The sequence below is a fragment of the Oncorhynchus tshawytscha genome, linkage group LG18 (genome assembly GCF_018296145.1).
Source record: "Oncorhynchus tshawytscha isolate Ot180627B linkage group LG18, Otsh_v2.0, whole genome shotgun sequence".
Taxonomy (NCBI): Eukaryota; Metazoa; Chordata; class Actinopteri; order Salmoniformes; family Salmonidae; genus Oncorhynchus; species Oncorhynchus tshawytscha.
The window spans coordinates 25,124,072-25,149,286 of record NC_056446.1 but is presented as its reverse complement, the minus strand read 5'-3'; the positions used below and the strand labels follow the sequence as shown (position 1 = coordinate 25,149,286).

At 44.4% G+C, this 25,215-nt stretch overlaps 1 protein-coding gene across 1 annotated transcript in view; it reads right to left on the bottom strand.

Moving 5' to 3' along the window:
• The window catches only part of LOC112217779 (uronyl 2-sulfotransferase), a 134,082-nt gene extending 109,645 nt beyond the window's left edge, over positions 1 to 24,437 (bottom strand). Inside the window, exon 1 of the mRNA XM_042300862.1 lies at positions 23,952 to 24,437. Coding sequence (XP_042156796.1) covers positions 23,952 to 24,180 — 229 coding nt within the window. The 5' untranslated portion in view covers positions 24,181 to 24,437. The remainder of the gene's footprint in view (positions 1 to 23,951) is intronic.
• Positions 24,438 to 25,215: the final 778 nt, after the last annotated feature.

Genomic DNA, 25,215 nt, shown 5'->3' with positions numbered 1-25,215 from the left:
CCAGAGAAAACACAATGAAGGTTGGTCACCAGAGAAAACACAACGCAGGCTGGTAACCTGCAAAAACACAAAGAAGGCTGGTCACTGAAAATACATGATCTAAGTGATTAATAGTTGGTATTCAGGAGTCATAAAAGTATGCCTTATTTCCTTTGAACAACTACTAAAATAGTGATTTTTGTCAGACAGGCATAGGCCACAGTTTTATAGGAAGGAGATGATGACTTGGAATGAAATAATAGTCATCAAATAAAACAAAAGTAAAGTAATGTGAATAACGGATGGTTAATAAGTGATAAGTAGTAATGGACAGTCACTACCACCTTGGGACTTTTATTCATTGGTTTATTCTGTTGTTACAGCATTCAACCCACATAATGCACAGTGCATTTAATGTAAAAAAAAAAAAATTCTAACCAAAACTGAACCGACGTCAAAAAGCACTAATAGCTTAGCACCAAGAGACAGAAAGAGAGAGAGAGAAAAGGAAGTGAACAGGCAGTCATCTCTACACCACCAAGCATCGCTCCAGTGGTGAACATACACACACAGTGTACATGGAGAGAACAGCACTCAGACTAAACACAGGGAAATGCCTGTAGCCACGGAACTGGTCTTCTGCAGTTACACAGAATCCAACCAGAACCAGAACCTCTGTCAGCACGCTCTCTGAAATAGAGCCTGTAAAAATAGGATAGAAACACTGCAACACACTGAAATAGTGATATTGAGCACCGACAGAGGGAATGATACTAGTGCAGTCTTTAGCCCAGTAAAAACAGCACTGCATCTACAGAGAGAATGATACTAGTGCAGCCTTTAGCCCAGTAAAAACAGCACCGCATCTACAGAGAGAATGATTCTAGTGCAGCCTTTAGCCCAGTAAAAACAGCACCGCATCTACAGAGGGAATGATACTAGTGCAGCCTTTAGCCCAGTAAAAACAGCACCGCATCTACAGAGAGAATGATTCTAGTGCAGCCTTTAGCCCAGTAAAAACAGCACCGCATCTACAGAGGGAATGATACTAGTGCAGCCTTTAGCCCAGTAAAAACAGCATCTCATCTACAGAGGGAATGATACTAGTGCAGCCTTTAGCCCAGTAAAAACAGCACCTCATCGACAGAGGGAATGATACTAGTGCGGCCTTTAGCCCAGTAAAAACAGCACCTCATCTACAGAGGGAATGATACTAGTGCAGCCTTTAGCCCAGTAAAAACAGCACCTCATCTGCAGAGGGAATGATACTAGTGCAGCCTTTAGCCCAGTAAAAACAGCACCTCATCTACAGAGGAATGATACTAGTGTAGCCTTTAGCCCAGTAAAAACAGCACCTCATCTACAGAGGGAATGATACTAGTGTAGCCTTTAGCCCAGTAAAAACAGCACCTCATCTACAGAGGAAATGATACTAGTGCAGCCTTTAGCCCAGTAAAAACAGCATCTCATCTACAGAGGGAATGATACTAGTGCAGCCTTTAGCCCAGTAAAAACAGCACCTCATCGACAGAGGGAATGATACTAGTGCGGCCTTTAGCCCAGTAAAAACAGCACCTCATCTACAGAGGGAATGATACTAGTGCAGCCTTTAGCCCAGTAAAAACAGCACCTCATCTGCAGAGGGAATGATACTAGTGCAGCCTTTAGCCCAGTAAAAACAGCACCTCAGTTACAAAGAATAACTCTGGAATAACCCGTCCCTCTCAACTGGTGGCTGGTTCAGGAGAGCAGTGTGGTGGTATTTTAGAGGGAGAGGGGAATTGGGAAATGGGAAGCTGTCCAGAGCTGTTCATTTTCCCAATTTCCTAACATTCCTGAGTTCATGGAAACGTTGTATAATACCCTGTAACAACGTTTCCTTAATCTCAGCGGAGAGCCACGCTTCATAGGGAGCTACTCGGATTCCTGAAGGGGCACAGACACGCACGCCCTCCTGCACGCACACACACAACTTTCACAAACACACCTTCGTAACCACCCACACACATACACATACGCACATGCGCACGCACACACACACAGGAGCCAAATATGGCACTGGTCCTAAGTTTGATCTTCAAACACTTGGAACACCAACAGAGGAGATAGTCTTTACAGACTTCTAATCTGCTGCTGAGAATGTTATGGAAATGATAAGTGATAAATGTTCAAATGTAGATCTTTCTTAAAAATACTGTCTTAATGCTTTCAAAGTCCCTCCAACGGGCATTGTAACATTCTAGACTTGATCTCAAGCACATATAGGATTTCACACCTGTCAGGGCATCTCCATACTCTATAGGCTATAGTAACATTTCCGTTTTTCTTCATTCACAGAAAACCTCTTGTTTTACGGAGGCCCTGAGGGGTCATGGCGGTGAGAAAAAGACTGGCAGGCTAATCTGTTCCCTCTGTTTTTTATCCATTCCCTCTGGCTTTTAATTTGTTCCGTCAGAGTGTTTTATTTGTTCCCTCTTCTATTTATGTAGGATGCCATGACAGTACTACTTGGCCAACATCAAATTACACCCTAAATGTAATTCGATTTAGTTCATTATCTGCTTCAAATGGTGATGATCACTGATCATTCAATAGCTTACATCCAGTTTCAGTGTTTTCATATGCCTCCGAATCATAAGGGCAGATAATAAATAACGAGCGTGCAAACCCCTCAATCGGGCTAGCTTTGCACACTCTTGGCATTCTCTCAACCAGCTTTATGGGGTAGTCACCTGGAATGCAATTCAATTAACAAGTGTGCCTTGTTAAAAGTACATGAGTTAATGAGTTTGAGCCAATCAGTTGCATTGTAACAAGGTAGGTGTGCTATACAGAAGATAGCCATATGTGTTAAAATACCAAGTCCAAATACCAAGTCCATGTCAAATCAAATCAAATTGTATTTGTCATATGCACTGAATACAACAGGTGTAGACTTTACAGTGAAATGCTTACTTACATGTCCTTAACCAACAATGCAGTATTACGATTATTTTAATTTTAAATAAGTATTATGGCAAGAACAGCTCAAATAAGCAAAGAGAAACGACAGTCCATCATTACTTTAAGACATGAAGTTCGGAATTCGGAACATTTCAAGAGCTTCAAGTGCAGTTGCAAAAACCATCAAGAGCTATGATGAAACTGGCTCTCATAAGGACCACCACAGGAAAGGAAGACCCAGAGTTGCCTCTGCTGCAGAGGATAAGTTCATTAGAGTTAACTGCACCTCAGATTGCAACTCAAATAAATGCTTCACAGAGTTCAAGTAACAGACACATCTCAACATCAACTGTTCAGAGGAGACTGTGTGAATCAGGCCTTCATGGTCGGATTGCTGCAAAGAAAACACTACTAAAGGACACCAATAATAAGAAGAGACCCCGAGAAACACAAGCAATGGACATTAGACCAGTGGAAATCTATCCTTTGGTTTGATGAGTCCAAATTGGAGATTTTTGGTTCCAACCGCCACGTCTTTGAGACGCAGAGTAGGTGAACGGATGATCTCTGCATGTGTGGTTCCCACCGGTGTGGTTCCCAGCATGGAGGAGGAGGTGTGATGGGGTGGGGGTGCTTTGCTAGTGGCACTGTCTGTGATTTACTTAGAATTCAAGGCACACTTAAACAGCATGGCTACCACAGCATTCTGCAGCGATACGCCATCCCATCTGGTTTGCACTTAGTGGGACTACCATTTGTTTTTCAACAGGACAATGACCCAACACACCTCCAGGCTTTGTAAGGGCTATTTGACCAAGAAGGAGAGTGATGGAGTACCGCATCAGATGACCTGGCCTCCACAATTACCCGACCCTCAACACAATTGAGATGGTTTGGGATGAGTTGGACCGCAGAGTGAAGTAAAAGCATCCAACAAGTGCTCAGCATATGTGAGAACTCCTTCAAGACTGTTGGAAAAACATTCCAGGTGAAGCTGGTTTAGAGAATGCCAAGAGTGTGCAAAGCTGTCATCAAGGCAAAGGTTGGCTAATTTGAAGAATCTAAAATATATAATATGTTTTCCATATGTGTTATTTAATAGATTGTAATGTCTTCCCTATCATTCTACTATGTAGAAATGTGCTGAATGAGTGGTTGAATGAGTGGCTGAATGAGTGGTTGAATGAGTGGTTGAATGAGTGGTTGAATGAGTGGCTGAATGAGTGGTTGAATGAGTGGTTGAATGAGTGGTTGAATGAGTGGCTGAATGAGTGGTTGAATGAGTGGTTGAATGAGTGGTTGAATGAGTGGCTGAATGAGTGGTTGAATGAGTGGTTGAATGAGTGGTTGAATGAGTGGTTGAATGAGTGGTTGAATGAGTGGTTGAATGAGTGGTTGAATGAGTGGTTGAATGAGTGGTTGAATGTGTGGTTGAATGAGTGGTTGAATGAGTGGCTGAATGAGTGGTTGAATGAGTGGTTGAATGAGTGGTTGAATGAGTGGCTGAATGAGTGGTTGAATGAGTGGTTGAATGAGTGGTTGAATGAGTGGTTGAATGAGTGGTTGAATGAGTGGTTGAATGAGTGGCTGAATGAGTGGTTGAATGAGTGGCTGAATGAGTGGTTGAATGAGTGGTTGAATGAGTGGCTGAATGAGTGGTTGAATGAGTGGTTGAATGAGTGGTTGAATGAGTGGCTGAATGAGTGGTTGAATGAGTGGTTGAATGAGTGGTTGAATGAGTGGTTGAATGAGTGGTTGAATGAGTGGTTGAATGAGTGGCTGAATGAGTGGTTGAATGAGTGGTTGAATGAGTGGCTGAATGAGTGGTTGAATGAGTGGCTGAATGAGTGGTTGTGTCCAAACGTTTGACTGGTTCTGTGGATGGTTTAAAGCGTCTCTATGCTCATAACTAAAACGGATAAATATTTGCTTTGTTGCGATGACATTACATTAACTTGGAAATGAGCTGATTGGCAGGCTAGGGTAGGTAGCTAAAGTACTAAATATAAACATACAACAGCTAACGTTATGAAGCAGAGCCAGACAGAATTCATGCCTATTGTTGAGCGCATCATTACACCATATTTTCACCTTGAGGGGTTTCACAAGCCCTTTACTATTATTTACCCGTATAACTTGGAGGCCTATGAAAACACAACATCATTACAACATATTTTCACCTTGAGGGGTTTCACAAGCCCTTTACTATTATTTACCCGTATAACTTGGAGGCCTATGAAAACACAACATCATTACAACATATTTTCACCTTTTCACCTATAACTTGAGGCCTATGAAAACACAACATCATTACAACATATTTTCACCTTGAGGGGTTTCACAAGCCCTTTACTATTATTTACCCGTATAACTTGGAGGCCTATGAAAACACAACATCATTACAACATATTTTCACCTTGAGGGGTTTCACAAGCCCTTCACTATTATTTACCTGTATAACTTGGAGGCCTATGAAAACACAACATCATTACAACATATTTTCACCTTGAGGGGTTTCACAAGCCCTTCACTATTATTTACCTGTATAACTTGGAGGCCTATGAAAACACAACATCATTACAACATATTTTCACCTTGAGGGGTTTCACAAGCCCTTCACTATTATTTACCTGTATAACTTGGAGGCCTATGAAAACACAACATCATTACAACATATTTTCACCTTGAGGGGAAAACACAACATCATTACAACAAGCCCTTCACTATTATTTACCTGTATAACTTGGAGGCCTATGAAAACACAACATCATTACAACATATTTTCACCTTGAGGGGTTTCACAAGCCCTTCACTATTATTTACCTGTATAACTTGGAGGCCTATGAAAACACAACATCATTACAACATATTTTCACCTTGAGGGGTTTCACAAGCCCTTCACTATTATTTACCCGTATAACTTGGAGGCCTATGAAAACACAACAACTGGAAATAAGCTTTTGAATGGTCAGTGATTACCATTTGAAGCAGGTTATTAACTAAATGGAATGACATTTCGGCTGCAATATGTTATCGGCCAAGTGGGACCGTCATGGTAACCTGCACAAGGAGAAGGAGGCACAAATAAAATATCAGAGGGAAAGGGTAAAAAATTAAAAAAACTAGGGAATGGATTAGCCTGGCAGTTTTTCTCTCCGCCATGACCCCTTCTTTACAAATGAATGAATACCAATATTTGGACAGGACAAGTCTCCAAGCTGGTGCCCATGTAATACTGGAAAAGGAATTGGTTGGCTTTCCTCGCACAGCGAGAACCAGAGAGGGGATTGGGTAGGCTAAATAAAACTTAAAAGTGCAGAGCGTTATATTTTCCCAAACTAGCAACTAGTGGTTAAACAACATGGGCTGGGCATCGCTATTCTATCTGCCCTACTGCAAATTTAAGGTTCTATTCTATCTGCCCTACTGCAAATTTAAGGTTCTATTTTAGACCTCTATATTTTTTTTCATGGGCATTAAATGAGTGTAGCAGATGGGTTTGTGGTTGTTGTGCCAGGGCATAAAGATAGGCAGAGCCCATAGAACAAGGTACAGCGGTGATGCTCTCAATTAACAAGACATATATATAGCAATTAGAATGTTTCTGATGACTGGAGACTGATCAGAAATAGCCTAGTCAGACCCCCCCCCCTCATATACCCCACCCAGCGAGAAGAATCCAGAAAACCAATGTTTAAGTTGAAATCAAATGGGCACCAGTGACTTGGCTTCGATGACGAATGCTTGCGACATGGTCATGTGTTTGATGACAGGCCTAGGCTCTGTGGCAGCCTAAGGAGAGATACAACAACTCAACATGTTGTGGGTGTTTCATGGCTATAAACAGAGGAATGTGACGCGTTTAAACGCCAGCCAAAGTCAACAAACCAAACATCACAAATAGGTTCAGTTAGTTACTACACAGGGATAATTAAGATTTTGATTGATTTAAAAACAAAAGAACTTGTTACGTTCCAATATGTCAAAATCATGGTGTAAAGTTCCATATGGAATGTTCGAAGATCACGTCAACAGCCTCTTCTATAAAGTCAAGGCTTTTCAGCATAGCAGGAGACCCCTGACTGTTTCCTTAAGGCTATGACTGATGATGGCACAGCCAGCCAGGTCCCACCCTGTAACCGCAGGCCCGTCACCACCCACTCTCTGACCCACCACCACTACCATTAAAGCCACCACAACCAGCCGTCATCAGTGCCCTGGCAACCCCAGACAACAGCACACAGTCTGGGGGCAAACCTCTATCCAGTACCCATACCTCCATCTGGGCCTCACCACTGACTCTACAAAGAGTCATTTAATGAGAGAGAGAAAAAAAACACTAAAACAGGCTCAATATTTAATGGTTTTGCAGACAAGTGTAACCCACCTAATTGTTACTTCATAAAAACATGCTATGATTGTTTTATGCACTGGTGTTCTGTTTATTCCAGAAGGAATGAGGCCCAGAGCATTTCTTGCGGGTGCTGTGGGGTAGTTTTTAGAATGAAACACCCTCAAAAACAAATATTTTCATGGCGTTAGTTCTGACTGTTCTGAATATTTTCCTGCTTCTACATGTGTGGAGGAAGCAGAGTATTTTGTGGAGGCCTGTTTTTGACAATTGGAAAGAGTTGAGAGTTCTGAATCTGGCAGTAGAAAAATACCACACCTAATACTCTCATCACCCCAAAGAAAAGTTTGCCGACATACTGTACCGTGGCTGAAGAGCGCCACTCTAAAACAGAGTTTATGTATTCATTCACTGTCAAATTTGAAAACAGTTGCCTTTTTAAAAGAGGACTACAGTACAAGCTGTAGCCAGGCCACCAATTCAGTCACACAATTCCACACATAGTTTCATGAGTTCTGTCCGTCATTATTCATCAAAACTTACACAGCAATAACAGTCTGAAGCGTTTCCCTTCCTAACACTGAAAACACAAGGCAGTAATGGATGATCATGGCCCAGTGTGTTATAACAGACATATTACAATGGTATTATATTGTTATTGCAGTGGTCCATGCCCTCCCCAGAGAGATCATTAGTAACCTTAATTGGGTCTGCAAATTATGCCAATTATCGAATCATGCGGTTGAGGCACAGCACAACATGCTGCACAGCATTTCACTTTGATGATTATGAACAAGGGAAGAAGGCAAACACAATAGCACACAGGACTAAAGCAGTGAGCTCAGGCACCTGGTGAAAAATGTGGAAGATGATCAGTGTGAACCATGGAATCCTTGTCAAAGTCACTCTAGTTCTCTTCTCTTTGTCTTCACTTTTCTTCCTCGTTAAAGTTGCTCTCAGGCACAGACCTAGGATCAGCTTAGACTCCTCAAACCCTCAAACCTGCCTTAATCATTAAGAAACGCTTTAGTCCCTGTCTAATCGTATGTTCTTGACAGACAAATGTCTCTTCTCCTCCTCTCCTTCCCCTCTCCTCCTCCTCATCTCCTGCTCTCCTTCTCCTTTCCTCTCCTCCCCCTCTCCTCATATCCTTCTGCCCTCTTCCTCCTCTCCTCTCCTTCCCCTCTCTTCTCCTTTCCCTCTCCTCTCCTCTTCCCCCTCCCCTCTCCTCCACTCCTCCCCCTCTCCTCAACTCTCCTCTCCTCATCCTCTCCTCTCATCCTCTCCTCCCCCTCTCCTCATCCTCATCCTCTCCTCTACTCCTCCTCTCCTTACCCTCTCCTCCTCAACTCTCCTCTCCTCCCCCCGCTCCTCTCCTCATCCTCCCCTCATCCTCTCCTCCCCCTCTCCTGCTCCTCTCCTCCTCCTCTCCTTCCCCTCTCCTCTCCTCATCCTCCCCTCCTCCGCTCCTCTCCTCCCCCTCTCCTCCTCCTCTCATCCTCTCCTCTCCCCCCCCTCTCCTCCTCCGCTCCTCTCCTCCCCCTCTCCTCCTCCTCTCATCCTCTCCTCCCCCTCTCCTCTCCTCCTCCTCTCCTTCCCCTCTCCTCCTCCTCAACTCTCCTCTCCTCTCCTCCCCTCTCCTCTCCTCATCCTCCCCTCATCCTCTCCTTCCCCTCTCCTCCTCCTCATCTCCTGCTCTCCTTCTCCTTTCCTCTCCTCCCCCTCTCCTCATATCCTTCTGCCCTCTTCCTCCTCTCCTCTCTCCTTCTCCTCCTCCTCTCCTTCTCCTCTCCTCTCTCCCCCTCTCTCCTCTCTCCTCTCCTCCCCTTCCCCTCTCATCCTCTCCTCTCCTCTCCTCTCCTCTCCTCTCCTCTCCTCTCCTCTCCTCTCCTCCCCTCTCCTCTCCTCTCCTCTCCTCTCCTCTCCTCTCCTCTCCTCCCCAGATGGCGGTGTTGATCAGCTCAGGGTTCATCGTGGCTTGGTCTCCCTACGTGGTGCTCAGCTTTTGGTATATGTTCCAGGGGAAGGCCAGTCTGGCCCCGCTGGTCTCCCTGCTGCCCTGCCTGTTCGCTAAGGGCTCCACGGCCTACAACCCTTTTATCTACTACATCTTCAGACGCTCCTTTAGACGCCAGCTCATCCAGCTTCGGGGGCTGATCTGCTGCTCTGCCCAGCCAGACACACCTTCGAGTGGGGAGACGGGAGAGGAGGGCAGACAGACTTTGAGGTCTGACCTACGACAGAGTCTCCCGGAAGAGAAGAGTGGTGCTCCTCTGGTAGGGGAGTTGGGAACTGCGGCGCTGGAGATACAGTCTGAGAATGAGTTGACAAGCTCCTGTTAATACTGTGTGTGTGTGTGTGCATGCACGTGTGTGCATCTGTTACAGGGTTACAAATGGATGTGGTGTGAGTTATTTAGCTGTGTTTCTTCACTGTCATTCTATATTGGACACACTTATAGATCAAACCCTGGTCCTCACCACATCGCTAGCAAAGGTAACATTTTACTTTAAGCCAACAGACATAATGCATTATGATGCAGTCATAAAGAATTGTAAAACGTATCATAAGAATGTCCTGGCTAAATACCAGCTGCAGAGACTGTTGGATGAATGCTGCCTAGCACATCACATATTATACTGTATTTATCATAATAAGGCATTATAAGGGCTCATACGTGTTTATAAAACGTTGTAAAGCATTGTGTTTGTCAACGTTTGCTTGTAAAGTTCACTATTGTTAAATGTTGTTGTGAGGTACTGTAGCATTGAACTTAACCTTCACTATGGCCATACTTCTGGTACCTTACTTTGTTTTCAGAGTTTTTGTTGGATAGTGTAGCATTGTAGCTATTATGTGGTCATTTTGACCATCCCCATGCCTACAGTGTTCTGTGTGTCTGTCCCCACTCAGGAACCATCAGGATAGTAGAGCAAATCTGGCACCCTATTCCCTACATCCTCCACCATCTTTTATTCAGAGCCCTATGTAGCTAACATTACTCCTACACGACTCTGGTTGTAAACTATTTCAGGATTAGAGGGAATAGTGTGCCATTTTGGAGGCTGCTGGAAACTTCAGGAAGTGATTTCTATTCCCAGGTGACTCACATTCTGACCTTGTTTATGTGATCGCTAATGATTGTAACGGAGAGCTTTAGAAACTGTGAAAGATATCGGGCTCTGTTGTTTTTTTCGCTGTCTCTGTTTTGCTCTCTCGGAGTCTCTTGGTTTCTCCCTTCCCCCCGCTCTCTCCCTTCCCACCTTTGCTGTTCAGAAATGGTCTCCCTTCAAGATAAATAGAGGCTCAATGGTGAGTTAAAACCTGCTTTTTTAAGTTCTCTTGTGCACTTTGCACTGTCAATCTTATTAACATAATAACATAAAACATCTGCATCTCTGGTGGAAAGTGGCAGAACTAAAGCTCTGTTTGTCAGACAAGGAGACATCTGGAAACCGGTCTTCTCACGAAAACGTCTGTAGAGTCGGAACCATTTGGGCTACAAACTAAGGAAAGGGGAGACACTCAAGAGGAACCCTCTCCGTTGTACTCTACGCCTGAAGGCAACATTTAAAAAATGAATGGAAGTATGGAAGCAATTTTGTGCCAACAAAAAAAAGGGGGTAGATATGTGTCCCAAAAGACTTATACACATTTTAAAAAACCTTTATTTAACTAGGAAAGTCAGTTAAGAACAAATTCTTATTTTCAATGACAGCCTAGGAACAGTGGGTTAACTGGCAGAACAACAGATTTGTACCTTGTCAGCTCGGGGGTTTGAACTTGAAACCTTCCGGTTACTAGTCCAACAAACTAACCACTAGGATACCCTGCCGTCCCACTTACTGAGCTTTGTTATATCTCTTAGATATAGGACAGACACTTCAAAACCTTATTCTTATTTTTTACTGTCTGTTTTGCCATTATGAATGTGTTATGCAATGTGATTCCAAATTCAATATTTTATCGAATCATTTTTCTATATATTTTTTTTTACATACCTACAGGGGTCCTAAAATAAAAAATCTGATAACTAAATGATCCATGGTATAACCATTTGAACCATTAGTCAACAAAAAAAACAGACTTGGTGAGGGAGCATCACCCTGACACCTGGCTGTCTCTCTGGCAGGCAGCCAGTCATGTGAAACACATTCCCTCTTTATTGACCCCTAAACTCAGTTAATGAGGCAGCATGTGGGTTAAAAGAAACAGGTAAACAAACAGAGCACAGCCCAACACAGTAGGGAAGGACGCCTGTTGTTTTCTCAAGCAGGAGAAGTTACCACAGACTGTAGTTAAAACAAGCTTCTATTTGGGCAGGGTGCTGAATGATGTAAGTGTGTCAGCTAGGAGGAGAGTGGGTGAAATGATGCACATACACTTGGGTTGTCTCTCAATACTGTGATCCTGCCTCCTTTCCTTCCTCTATAGACTGCACACAGTGGGTGAAAACAATATAGAAGAAGCTAGCGCTTGGCTTGGTTTCACCTGCCAGGTTGGTGTAGATAAGTATGAATGAAAAGAGACAGGTTCAGGAAGCCACTTTAAAATATTGACACACAACCTTGGATTCAAGTCAATCTAATTTCTAATGCCATAATCAATATGTAACTGTACACAACAGGAGCCAAATCCCTACACTACTTTATCTTTATAAATCACCAGCCAATCTCACCGGTATGAGACTCCAAAGTGTTTTATGGTCTAGGTGTAATCATAGAATTACATATTATCCCTCTTCATTTCATATGATGTCTGTGGGCCTGATAGCCTAGGAAAGATTAGTCATATAACTTTTAACATGTTTTACTTTTTAATGTGGCATAAACACAACGAGTCATGATGTTTTCATCTGATTGTCAAACCATCCCTCCCTAAAGGCACCCCTTCCTGTAAACTACACTTCCACGTTCGTCCACTTCCAAAATAATTACAGCATCAAAACAGAGCAATTTGATGACTGGAAAGAGACATCAGTTACAAAACAGCACACCGTGTATTATAATGACAATCTGCAATCTGTCATTGTCATTAGGCCTCCACTTGTCGCCTGAATTGATGCCTCAACTGTTGTCTGCATGCGTCTCGGTCACCCATCTCGGCCTTGGCAAAATGGAAGTGTTCTCCACGAAACCACAGCGCAAACTGGAACGTATACCACTCATTTTATTTTGCCGGGATGCCATACCAGACCATAACGTCTTACTTTCCAACAAGCTCTCACAGTCTCACTGCAGAATTAAACGTTCATCCACGTTCTCCAAAAGTCCAATTTTGAAGTTTTAAAAAAAATTTTTATTTTTTATTTCACCTTTATTTAACCAGGTAGGCTAGTTGAGAACAAGTTCTCATTTGCAACTGCGACCTGGCCAAGATAAAGCATAGCAGTGTGAGCAGACAACACGCAGACAACACAGAGTTACACATGGAATAAACAATTAACAAGTCAATAACACAGTAGAAAACAAAGGGGGGAGTCTATATACAATGTGTGCAAAAGGCATGAGGAGGTAGGCGAATAATTACAATTTTGCAGATTAACACTGGAGTGATAAATGATCAGATGGTCATGTACAGGTAGAGATATTGGTGTGCAAAAGAGCAGAAAAGTAAATAAATAAAAACAGTATGGGGATGAGGTAGGTGAAAATGGGTGGGCTATTTACCAATAGACTATGTACAGCTGCAGCGATCGGTTAGCTGCTCAGATAGCTGATGTTTGAAGTTGGTGAGGAGATAAAAGTCTCCAACTTCAGCGATTTTTGCAATTCGTTCCAGTCACAGGCAGCAGAGTACTGGAACGAAAGGCGGCCAAATGAGGTGTTGGCTTTAGGGATGATCAGTGAGATACACCTGCTGGAGCGCGTGCTACGGATGGGTGTTGCCATCGTGACCAGTGAACTGAGATAAGGCGGAGCTTTACCTAGCATGGACTTGTAGATGACCTGGAGCCAGTGGGTCTGGCGACGAATATGTAACGAGGGCCAGCCGACTAGAGCATACAAGTCGCAGTGGTGGGTGGAATAAGGTGCTTTAGTGACAAAACGGATGGCACTGTGATAGACTGCATCCAGTTTGCTGAGTAGAGTGTTGGAAGCCATTTTGTAGATGACATCACCGAAGTCGAGGATCGGTAGGATAGTCAGTTTTACTAGGGTAAGCTTGGCGGCGTGAGTGAAGGAGGCTTTGTTGCGGAATAGAAAGCCGACTCTTGATTTGATTTTCGATTGGAGATGTTTGATGTGAGTCTGGAAGGAGAGTTTGCAGTCTAGCCAGACACCTAGGTACTTATAGATGTCCACATATTCAAGGTCGGAACCATCCAGGGTGGTGATGCTAGTCGGGCATGCGGGTGCAGGAAGCGATCGGTTGAAAAGCATGCATTTGGTTTTACTAGCGTTTAAGAGCAGTTGGAGGCCACGGAAGGAGTGTTGTATGGCATTGAAGCTTGTTTTGGAGGTTAGATAGCACAGTGTCCAATGACGGGCCGAAAGTATATAGAATGGTGTCGTCTGCGTAGAGGTGGATCAGGGAATCGCCCGCAGCAAGAGCAACATCATTGATATATACAGAGAAAAGAGTCGGCCCGAGAATTGAACCCTGTGGTACCCCCATAGAGACTGCCAGAGGACCGGACAGCATGCCCTCCGATTTGACACACTGAACTCTGTCTGCAAAGTAATTGGTGAACCAGGCAAGGCAGTCATCCGAAAAACCGAGGCTACTGAGTCTGCCGATAAGAATATGGTGATTGACAGAGTCGAAAGCCTTGGCAAGGTCAATGAAGACTGCTGCACAGTACTGTCTTTTATCGATGGCGGTTATGATATCATTTAGTACCTTGAGTGTGGCTGAGGTGCACCCGTGACCGGCTCGGAAACCAGATTGCACAGCGGAGAAGGTACGGTGGGATTCGAGATGGTCAGTGACCTGTTTGTTGACTTGGCTTTCGAAGACCTTAGATAGGCAGGGCAGGATGGATATAGGTCTGTAACAGTTTGGGTCCAGGGTGTCTCCCCCTTTGAAGAGGGGGATGACTGCGGCAGCTTTCCAATCCTTGGGGTTCTCAGACGATATGAAAGAGAGGTTGAACAGGCTGGTAATAGGGGTTGCGACAATGGCGGCGGATAGTTTCAGAAATAGGGGGTCCAGATTGTCAAGCCCAGCTGATTTGTACGGGTCCAGGTTTTGCAGGTCTTTCAGAACATCTGCTATCTGGATTTGGGTAAAGGAGAACCTGGAGAGGCTTGGGCGAGGAGCTGCCGGGGCGGAGCTGTTGGCCGAGGTTGGAGTAGCCAGGCGGAAGGCATGGCCAGCCGTTGAGAAATGCTTATTGAAGTTTTCGATAATCATGGATTTATCGGTGGTGACCGTGTTACCTAGCCTCAGTGCAGTGGGCAGCTGGGAGGAGGTGCTCTTGTTTTCCATGGACTTCACAGTGTCCCAGAACTTTTTGGAGTTGGAGCTACAGGATGCAAACTTCTGCCTGAAGAAGCTGGCTTTAGCTTTCCTGACTGACTGCGTGTATTGGTTCCGGACTTCCCTAAACAGTTGCATATCACGGGGACTATTCGATGCTATTGCAGTCCGCCACAGGATGTTTTTGTGCTGGTCAAGGGCAGTCAGGTCTGGGGTGAACCAAGGACTGTATCTGTTCTTAGTTCTGCATTTTTTGAACGGAGCATGCTTATCTAAAATGGTGAGGAAGTTACTTTTAAAGAATGACCAGGCATCCTCAACTGACGGGATGAGGTCAATGTCCTTCCAGGATACTCGGGCCAGGTCGATTAGAAAGGCCTGCTCACAGAAGTGTTTTAGGGAGCGTTTGACAGTGATGAGGGGTGGTCGTTTGACTGCGGCTCCGTAGCGGATACAGGCAATGAGGCAGTGATCGCTGAGATCCTGGTTGAAGACAGCGGAGGTGTATTTGGAGGGCCAGTTGGTCAGGATGACGTCTATGAGGGTGCCCTTGTTTACAGAGTTAGGGTTGTACCTGGTGGGTTCCTTGATGATTTGTGTGAGATTGAGGGCATCTAGCTTAGATTGTAGGACTGGCGGGGTGTTAAGCATATCCCAGTTTAGGTCACCTAACAGAACAAACTCTAAGGCTAGATGGGGGGCGATCAATTCACAAATGGTGTCCAGGGCACAGCTGGGAGCTGATGGGGGTCGGTAGCAGGCGGCAACAGTGAGAGACTTATTTCTGGAGAGAGTAATTTTCAAAATTAGTAGTTCGAACTGTTTGGGTATGGACCTGGAAAGTATGACATTACTTTGCAGGCTATCTCTGCAGTAGACTGCAACTCCTCCCCCTTTGGCAGTTCTATCTTGACGGAAGATGTTATAGTTGGGTATGGAAATCTCAGAATTTTTGGTGGCCTTCCTGAGCCAGGATTCAGACACAGCAAGAACATCAGGGTTAGCAGAGTGTGCTAGAGCAGTGAGTAAAACAAACTTAGGGAGGAGGCTTCTGATGTTGACATGCATGAAACCAAGGCTTTTTCGATCACAGAAGTCAACAAATGAGGGTGCCTGGGGACATGCAGGGCCTGGGTTTACCTCCACATCACCCGCGGAACAGAGAAGGAGTAGTATGAGGGTGCGGCTAAAGGCTATCAAAACTGGTCACCTAGAGCGTTGGGGACAGAGAATAAGAGGGGCAGGTTTCTGGGCATGGTAGAATATATTCAGGGCATAATGCGCATACAGGGGTATGGTGGGGTGCGGGTACAGCGGAGGTAAGCCCAGGCACTGGGTGATGATGAGAGAGGTTGTATCTCTGGACATGCTGGTTGTAATGGGTGAGGTCACCGCATGTGTGGGAGGTGGGACAAAGGAGTTATCAGGGGTATGAAGAGTAGAACTAGGGGCTCCATTGTGAACTAGAACAATGATAACTAAACTGAGCAACAGTATACAAGGCATATTGACATTTGAGAAAGACATACAGCGAGGCATACAGTAATCACAGGTGTTGAATTGGGAAAGCTAGCTAAAACAGTAGGTGAGACAACAGCTAATCAGCTAGCACAACAACAGCAGGTAAAATGGCGTTGACTAGGCAACGGGGCCGACAGATAAAACATAAACAAGCAGAATGGAGTACCGTGATTAATGGACAGTCCAGAGTGCATCAGCTATGTAGCCAAGAGATCAGTGTCCAGGGGGCAGCGGTGGATGGGGCAGGGAAGCTGGACTGGCGAGTGTTATCCAGGTTGAAAAAAAAGTTAACAATGACTAAATAGCTTGTAGCTAGTTAGCTGGTTAGCTTCTGGAGGTTCTTGAGTGTGTTCTAAAAATTTAAAATAATAGCGAATAAGTTGCTCCAAACGTCATTTTTTGAAGTGTTTCTGTTGCTCCTGCTGTTCTGTAGCATTCCATTTCTCCAAACAACAAATGTAGAAGTTAAGGGTTAACTTTAGGCACTCATTCCAAATGGTTAAGTTAACGGTAAAGGTTGAACACACAACATTCTGATCCAGAGACATGGGATTACACCCATCCACCACCCCATTGACATCCAATTCAGACGTCAATCTTAAACGACCTGGCTGTATATTCACAGCTGTGTATCAAGTATATACATGTACAGAACAAGCCGATGTGAAAAGGCACTGTCTCCTGGTACTGGGTTGGACATCTTGAAAAGTTTTTTTTTTTAACAATCTCATTATCTGGCAACCCTCACACAGAATCCAGACTGGTCCACAACTGGAAACCTGGTACTATGCATTCTCAGGTTGTGAGTAACAACTCAACCAACCAATGACCTCTATGCCATTCCGTTTCTATGGAAACCTCACACCTGTGTGACACCTGGGTACTGTTCCAATGGGATGGCACCCCTTCCCCTAGTTAAAGAGGCTTCAACACTAAATCTGTCAGTCTGTGGGAATAACATATGAATGAGTAAAATCTGACCGTTGTTTTTAATATCCTTAGACAGGAAGTGTGGAATGGGCCTGCTGGTGTGTGAGTGGAGCAGAGGGCCAAGTCAGTGCCAAAAATCACACTTAAGTGACCGGCTGGCTCATCAAGGCTCCTTGCTTGTGTCTGTCTAATGTGTGCTTGTGTGTGTGTCTCTGACAATGATCATGTGTGTGTGCCCCCAATGCTGAAGGTGGGCATATGGAACGATTGTGCCAATGTCTATTAGTGCAGATGTAATGGGGTAGAACCGTCGAATGTAGTGTGAACGCCCCCTTGTTGGTCTGACAGTCCCAGGTGTGCCTAGTTGTTAATGAAGTCAACACAGTATATCAGGCAGCGTTTGTTCATTCAGGGGATCCCCTTTGCCACGCCGGGGTCGGCGTACCGTGGGAAGACGCGAACGGTGACGGTGGTTTTTAAGTAAGTATGGAACTGTAAAGACGTGAATGTAGTGTTCTAGGTATAGTGCCCTTACTCCACCTAGACTCTTCTTCTCCCTGGACACTCCCTCACCTCTTTAATCCAAGTGGCGGAAATCGGCTACAGCTTCCTTAGTGTTACACGTGTGTTTGTTTGTCTTGCCTATATGTTTATTATAAAGTCTATGTGGTTGCATTACTATGTGCGTAGGAGACCTTGTGTACTTAATGTCAGAATAAGTTGCGGGTAGCCGACAACACACACACTGTGTAAGAAAGTCAAACTGTGTTACGGCAGTCTAATCAGTGTGACGTGTGTGTGTGTGTGTGACGTGTGTATGTGTGTGTGTGTGTGTGTGTGTGTGTGTGTGTGTGTGTGTGTGTGTATGTGTGACGTGTGTATGTGTGTGTGTGTGTGTGACGTGTGTATGTGTGTGTGTGTGTGTGTGTGACGTGTGTATGTGTGTGTGTGTGTGTGTGTGTGTGTGTGTGTGTGTGTGATGTGTGACGTGTGTATGTGTGTGTGTGTGTGTGTGACATGTGTGTGTGTGTGTGTGTGTGACGTCTGTGTGTGATGTGTGTGTGTGTGTGTGACGTGTGTATGTGTGTGTGTGTGTGTGTGTGTGTGTGTGACGTGTGTATGTGTGATGTGTATGTGTGTGTGTGTGACGTGTGTATGTGTGTGTGTGTGTGTGTGTGACGTGTGTATGTGTGTGTGTGTGTGTGTGTGTGTGTGTGTGTGTGTGTGACGTGTGTATGTGTGTCATGTGTGTGTGTGACGTGTGTATGTGTGTGTGTGTGTGTGACGTGTGTATGTGTGTGTGTGTGTGTGTATGTGTGTGTGTGTGTGTGACGTGTGTATGTGTGTGTGTGTGTGTGTGTGTGTGTGTGTGTGACGTGTGTATGTGTGTGTATGTGTGTGACGTGTGTATGTGTGTGTGTGTGTGTGACGTGTGTGTGTGTGTGTGTGTGTGTGTGTGTGTGTGTGTGTGTGAGACGTGTGACGTGTGTATGTGTGCCGTGTGTATGTGTGTGTGTGTGTGACGTGTGTATGTGTGTGTGTGTGTGTGACGTGTGTATGTGTGTGTGTGGTGTGTGTGTACGTGTGTGTGTGACGTGTGTATGTGTGTGATGTGTGTATGTGTGTGTGACACTCATGTGTCAGTGGGGTCCACTCTAGTGTGATGCTTTTAATCACCCATGTTCAGTTAGGCGTGTTGGTGTGTTGGTGTGTCTCTTTTCTCTCCCTTCTCTCTGTTTTTACTGGTGTTCACATCACAGTTGAGTGACATTGCTGGTCATATTAGCAGGTGTTAATCCTAATTGGTTGGCAGCCAAACTATAGATTATTGATTTCATATGAAATCACCTAAAAATGTCACTCTCTTCCTGTACTGTTATGGGCAGACTGAGGGAGGGAGCGGGAGAGGCAGGGAGGGAGGGGGAGAGAGAGAGGGCTCCTCTGCCCTTGATTACTTTTTCTGGTGGCTCTGAGAGGCCTGGGTCAGGGAGAAGGAGACCCCTCTGTACGTTCCGGTCAACACTGCTTATTCGTCTGGACCCAGGGTCTGTGAGGGTATATAGGGGTGACAGAGAGCTTTTGAGCAGAGCACTGCTCATTGAGACAGTTTGTGAGACTCTGACAGTGTAAACTCACCCAGCTCTTATGATTAATGTAGGCAAATTATAATACACACTGCTTCAATGTAACTGGACTATATGGTCCCTGGGCTATGGTACACACACACACACACACACACACACACACACACACACACACACACACACACACACACACACACACACACACACACACACACACACACACACACACACACACACACACACACACCTATTTGTGAGTGTGTATATACTTATATATATATGCACACACACAGAAAAACACTCAGGCATGTGTACGCACGTACGTAAGCACACACACACACTACACATGTCACACGCATGCACACATACAAACACACAAACATCGTCTGATCTGTAGGTCTGGTCGTTAAAAGCACATCACCGTAAGACTGGAATCTTCAACTGTCTGGACATTCCTGGAACCCAATGTATCTTGGCTGTTTATAAAGCAGTCATTCAGAGGAGAGAAAGAGGAGGAAGACAGAAAGAAAAGAATCCTCCTCTATCCTCTCTGTCTCTGTTTTAATTCCAGGCACAGCTCCTCAGGCAGGTGGTCTGATGCCAGAGAATATCAAAGACTATTGATACAATTGGTGCAATCAGCAGATGCTGAGATTAACATCTCTACACTCTTACAAAAAATGGTTCTAAAAGGGTTCTTTGGCTGTCCCCATAGAACCCTTTTTGGTTCCAGATATAACTATTTTTGGTTCCAATTAGAACCCTTTTGGGTTCCATGTAGAACCCTATGTGGCACTGTTTAGATTCTAGATAGTCTCACTATACACTCAGAAAAAAAGGTACTATTTGAACTAAGAGCCAGGTAGGATGTTTCCATGTGTGATAGATGAGTGGTGGGTGGAAGCACTGTAGCCTTCCGATTACTCTAATGCTACTATTTTAGAGCCTGCATTTCTCTTTCACTGAGTTAACTGTACAGTTCTTCAGCAAATTACCCAAACAATCATCCATAAAAATTATTATCTCAATCTCAACTCATTTTCTGCTCCAAATGACCCTCGACATGTATACGCACACACGCGCACACACACACGCACGCACACACACCTTTGGATAGCGGATCTATGGTGGCTGCTTGGAACGGCCCACAGAAATAATTGAATTAAAGGGGGATTTTGGGTCCCTGCTCAGTGTGTGTGTGTGTGTGTGTGTGTGTGTGTGTGTGTGTGTGTGTGTGTGTGTGTGTGTGTGTGTGTGTGTGTGTGTGTGTGTGTGTGTGTGTGTGTGTGTGTGTGTGTGTGAGAAGGAACGGAGAGGAAAGGGGCAGTAAATCTGAGTCGGAGGGCCTACCCACCCGAGCAGTTCAAGTTACCACAGTGATATGTTGAGTGACACCCTCAAACACCAACCTCCCCACCGGCCCAAACAAAACAGGGCCTGTTCCTCCTACAGTACCTCTGCGTGAGTGAGCGAGACACACATCCCCACACACACATACAGACACTCTCACTCTCAAATACACACAATCCTACCTCTGCATAAGTCAAAGAGAAAAACACACTCACACTCTCCTCAGCCAAAAGTAACACTGGCGGCTGAAGGTAAATAAATCCTCCTGATCGCCTGTCTCACATAAAAGCCAGCTGGTCTGCCCTGGGCTGCCCATCACTCTGGGACACTGAGGGACAACCACACAATACCGCATTATTCCAACTTTTTCAATATATACTAGCCTGGGAGGTTTTGGATTTCCCCTCGGTGTGTTTGGGGTGTGCCTCACCTCACCTAGCTCTGTTGATCACATCTGTCACACCCTCACTGACAGATGGGGAAGATGAGGGAGGGAGGGAAGCGGTGAGGAAGGAGAGGGAGAAAGAGAGATGAAAAAAGATGAAAGAAGAGGGACATAGAGTAAGAAAAGCAAATAGATACTATGAGATTCTGCCATCCATTGTGTTGAGTGACCTTAAAGGCCTGGTGCAGTCAAAAACATGATTTTCCTGTGTTTTATATATACAGCATTTCCACACTATGAGGTTGGAATAATACTGTGACAAATATGATATTGCCCTTTTAGTGTAAGAGCTGTTGAAAAATATCTGCCTGATATTTCAGACTGTTTTGGTGGGATGGAGTTTTGGTCTGCCTTAACCACCAGGCAGTAAATTAGTTAATAAACCACTAAGAAAGAGTGTCAAAAACAGCTAGTTTTCAGTTTTCCCCACTCAGACCACTCCCAGATAGTCCTAGCTAAATTCTTGCTTTAGAAATAGCTTAATAGCAAGGAGCATTTTACCATTTTAATTGAAAACAATCACAGTAAGGTACTTAATTGTTACCCAGAAATGATTTGATATTGAGATATAAATGGCTGCATTGGACCTTTAAAGAACACTAGAAGAACCTCTTACAGTTCCATCCAAAAGTGCTCCATAAACAATCTACTAGTTCCCATGCTCTCTTCATCCATCTCGGCCATGCTACCTCCTTCTGTCCCTCCCTCTCTACGCTCCTTTTCTTTTCCCCCTCATGTATATATCTCCACCACCTGCAGGTATGAGGGAAGAAGACAACGTCAGGGGGTCCTAGAGTTTAATATGCAGTATTTGGAACGGATTGATACAGATTCCCTAGTAAGTGGTAACTCTTCCCCCAATGCAGTAGTGATGATATGGTGTAGTTATGTCACCGTTACATAATGCTTCCGCTACTCCTGGAAGCCCCTTATAGTAGCCCCAGTGTCTGACAGGCCCCTAGGTAGGACTGCTTACAGTGAACTCCAAAAGTTTTGGAACAGTGGCACTTTTTGTTGATTTGGCTCTGAAGTCCAGAACTTTGGATTTATAATGATACAATGACTATGAGTTTTAATTGGAGGGTATTTTCATCTATATCGGGTGAGCCGTTTAGAAATTACAGCACTATTTTAGGGGACCAAAAGTATTATGACAAATTCACTTATATGTGTTCAGTATTTGGTCTCATATTCCTAGCACGCAATGACTACATCAAGCCTGTTACTGTACAAACTTGTTGGATGCATTTGCCGTTTGTTTAGGTTGTTTCAAATGATTTTGTGCCCAATAGAAATGAATGGTAAATCATTTATTGAGTAATTTTGGAGTGCCTTTTATTGTAAATAAAAATATAATTGTTTCTGAACACTTCTATATTAATGTGGATTCTACCATGATTACGGATAATCCTGAATTAATCGTGACTAATAATGAGTTTGAAAGTTACAAAGGCATAAGTTCCTTATTGCATTCTGACCGATGCGCCATGGTGGCAGCAGAAATCCTGAACCAGTCAGTCCTCATCCACATTACAGTCCTTCCTTCATTTTACTGTGTGTGTGTGTGTGTGTGTGTGTGAGTGTGTGTGTGGGGGGGGGTCTTTTTCCTTCACTCAATCACTCACTCATTCACTCATGGGGGATCAGTGAATGTGTAGTGAGTGACTCTAGTTATTTTCCAGATTTACCAGTTTATCACATTCTAAAAAACACAATCTCCCTGTAAGAACAGAACACAAGTGTAGTACAGAACAAATCCACATTCACACACACTTCCTGGCAACTGGTGTGCCGGTTCCAGGTGTGTGATCTGCTGATATGAAATCACCTCAGGACCTGAGGCTGGTGCTGTACAGAGAAGGAACAGGCCTCAAGTGACCATGATAACATTTATCTAACACTTGAGAAACACTGACCATGGGGCACATTAAGTTATTAACATTTTGTTGCTAAGAACTGACTGATGGTTGAATACTGATGAAGCAGATAAGGAGTGACTGAATCATTGACTTTTGATGGGTATCTGAATACAGAGCTAAAGGCCTGGTCTGTCTGGGTTGGAAGTGGCTGTACAGCATTTACTGTGACCAATCACATACCGTCAACCGATCCTGTCAATGTGGAGCTATACAGAGCCCTCCACATTGTTACAACATTTGAGAGATGCACGGCGATGCGGTATGAAGCTTGATTTGGCCCCTTCATGCCTCCGGAGGCTCCGCCATTCCGTCACAATCGCCATACAAAGCTTCCGATCACATTTTCCGATCAAGCGTAAATTCACTTTTACTTGCTGCGTCCTGTTTGCTTTATGTTTCACTCATCAAAGTGTCACGTCTGGGCCGCTATGTGACAGTCCACAGGGCGCATCTGCCCGTTTCGAGAAACACCAAGGTAACATAGTATTCATCTTTACAGTTGTCGGGGTTAGACTACAATAATATATCCCTCAACTGCTCAACCAAAGAAGCACTGTCATTAGGCTCCAGATAACACTACTTTGTGTGCTCACACAAATTAAACTGTCTCTTCCTTCAACAATTGGAATCAATCAATGTGAGTATGTGACAATATCTATGGCACAATGTATCCAGCTTTATATGAAGAAACATCATCACATGGATTTACTATTGGAAATAAAATAAAAAATACAAATGTAAATCTGCCATCTCTAAATTTGCGCTGTCCCTGGGTCATTCATAAAAAGTCATCAAAGATGACCCATTGGCCCCGAACCGCGCAGTACAAGAAAAGGATAATGCATTGAGGGTGGTAACAGTATGCAACAGTAAACTTGCCGTTACACGTCCTCAAAGAGCCGCGTAAGCCTACTAATTGTTCACGTTGGTAATGTTGCGAAACTCTAGGCTACTCAAAAGCGATCACCACCACCAGAAGATAAATTCGTTCAATAATAAGTTCTTACCGAGATACTGTCGGATGTCCAGTAGAATGTTGGGGGGTCCTCCGTTCAACTGGTAAAACAGAGACCCAAAACAGAAGATGAATAGACTAGCCATGCAGAAACCATAACCTCGCAGGGAAAAACGTAACAGAACCGCCGAGAGAAAACCGAACTTTTTGTTGTTCCAATCTCTAATGTGGTTTGGAGTCTGGTTATTGTGAAGGGGACTGTTGCTGAAATTCTTCATCATCTCCTCCTCACAAAGCGCCGCCGAGAGCGATAGTCACCCATCCGCCTGTGGAAAGTGAAACTTCTTGCTTTGATATTATTTGAAACGGACACCTATTAGGAAACGCAGGCACCCGCCGCCGCCACGAGTTATTTGCCCACTCGGTTTTCGTCTCCGTTCGGTCTCTCTCGTCTGTTCTCTCGGACTATTTCTGCCAATGAAGTTGTGGGTTCATCCTTCGGTTTAGATGTTTTGAGCCAGCGGCGGTGTCAGATTACTGAATGTGGAAGAAAAAAATTCTGCAGATATTTTCTATGAGTCTAGGTGCAAAACAGCGTCACCGCGTGTACAGCAACAGACTACATAGGTCATGTGGGCCTTCTGTCATTCTGTCAAGACAGGTTTTTCATCTTACAGAGTTTCGTTCTTAGCCATTAGGACATGACATTAATACACATTAAGACGAGTTAGGACATATCCAAAACAACCAAAGGTGCTCTTGGTGGGGAATATTACTGTAAATGCAAAAGGAAAAAAGTATAACCACAAATTGGTGCTAAGTGGCATAAGAAAATCAAAGTCAAGGCACTGGTTGGGTTTGAAGGTTAAAAAAGTCTGTTGTGTGTGCTTTAAGGTATATTCTACGTAGTTGGCACAAACAGGCAACACAGACTGGTGTATTATGAAGTCGTATGTAAGGCAGCCTATGAAGGAATGCTATACCTATGGTATAGGTACAAGTATAGGCTACATCATGTAAGTGAGGAAAGTGGGTGGTGTGTGGGCTACAATACAGCCTCACTCTCTTTCCATGCGGATGGTGATTGAAAGGACTGCCTCAGCCATGCTCAGAGTCAGGATGGTCATTTGCTATGGTAAATAAGGAGTAAGGCGCTAATTAGGCCTACATTTGAATTACCTAAGGGGATGCAAACCCACTTAGTCAGAACAACTAATGAGTGGACCGCCAACCTTCACCCTTCCAAGTGTAGGTGTGAGTGTGTAAACATTCCCTTTCTAGTGTCTCTCTACTCCCTCTACCCCTCAGGCCTGCAG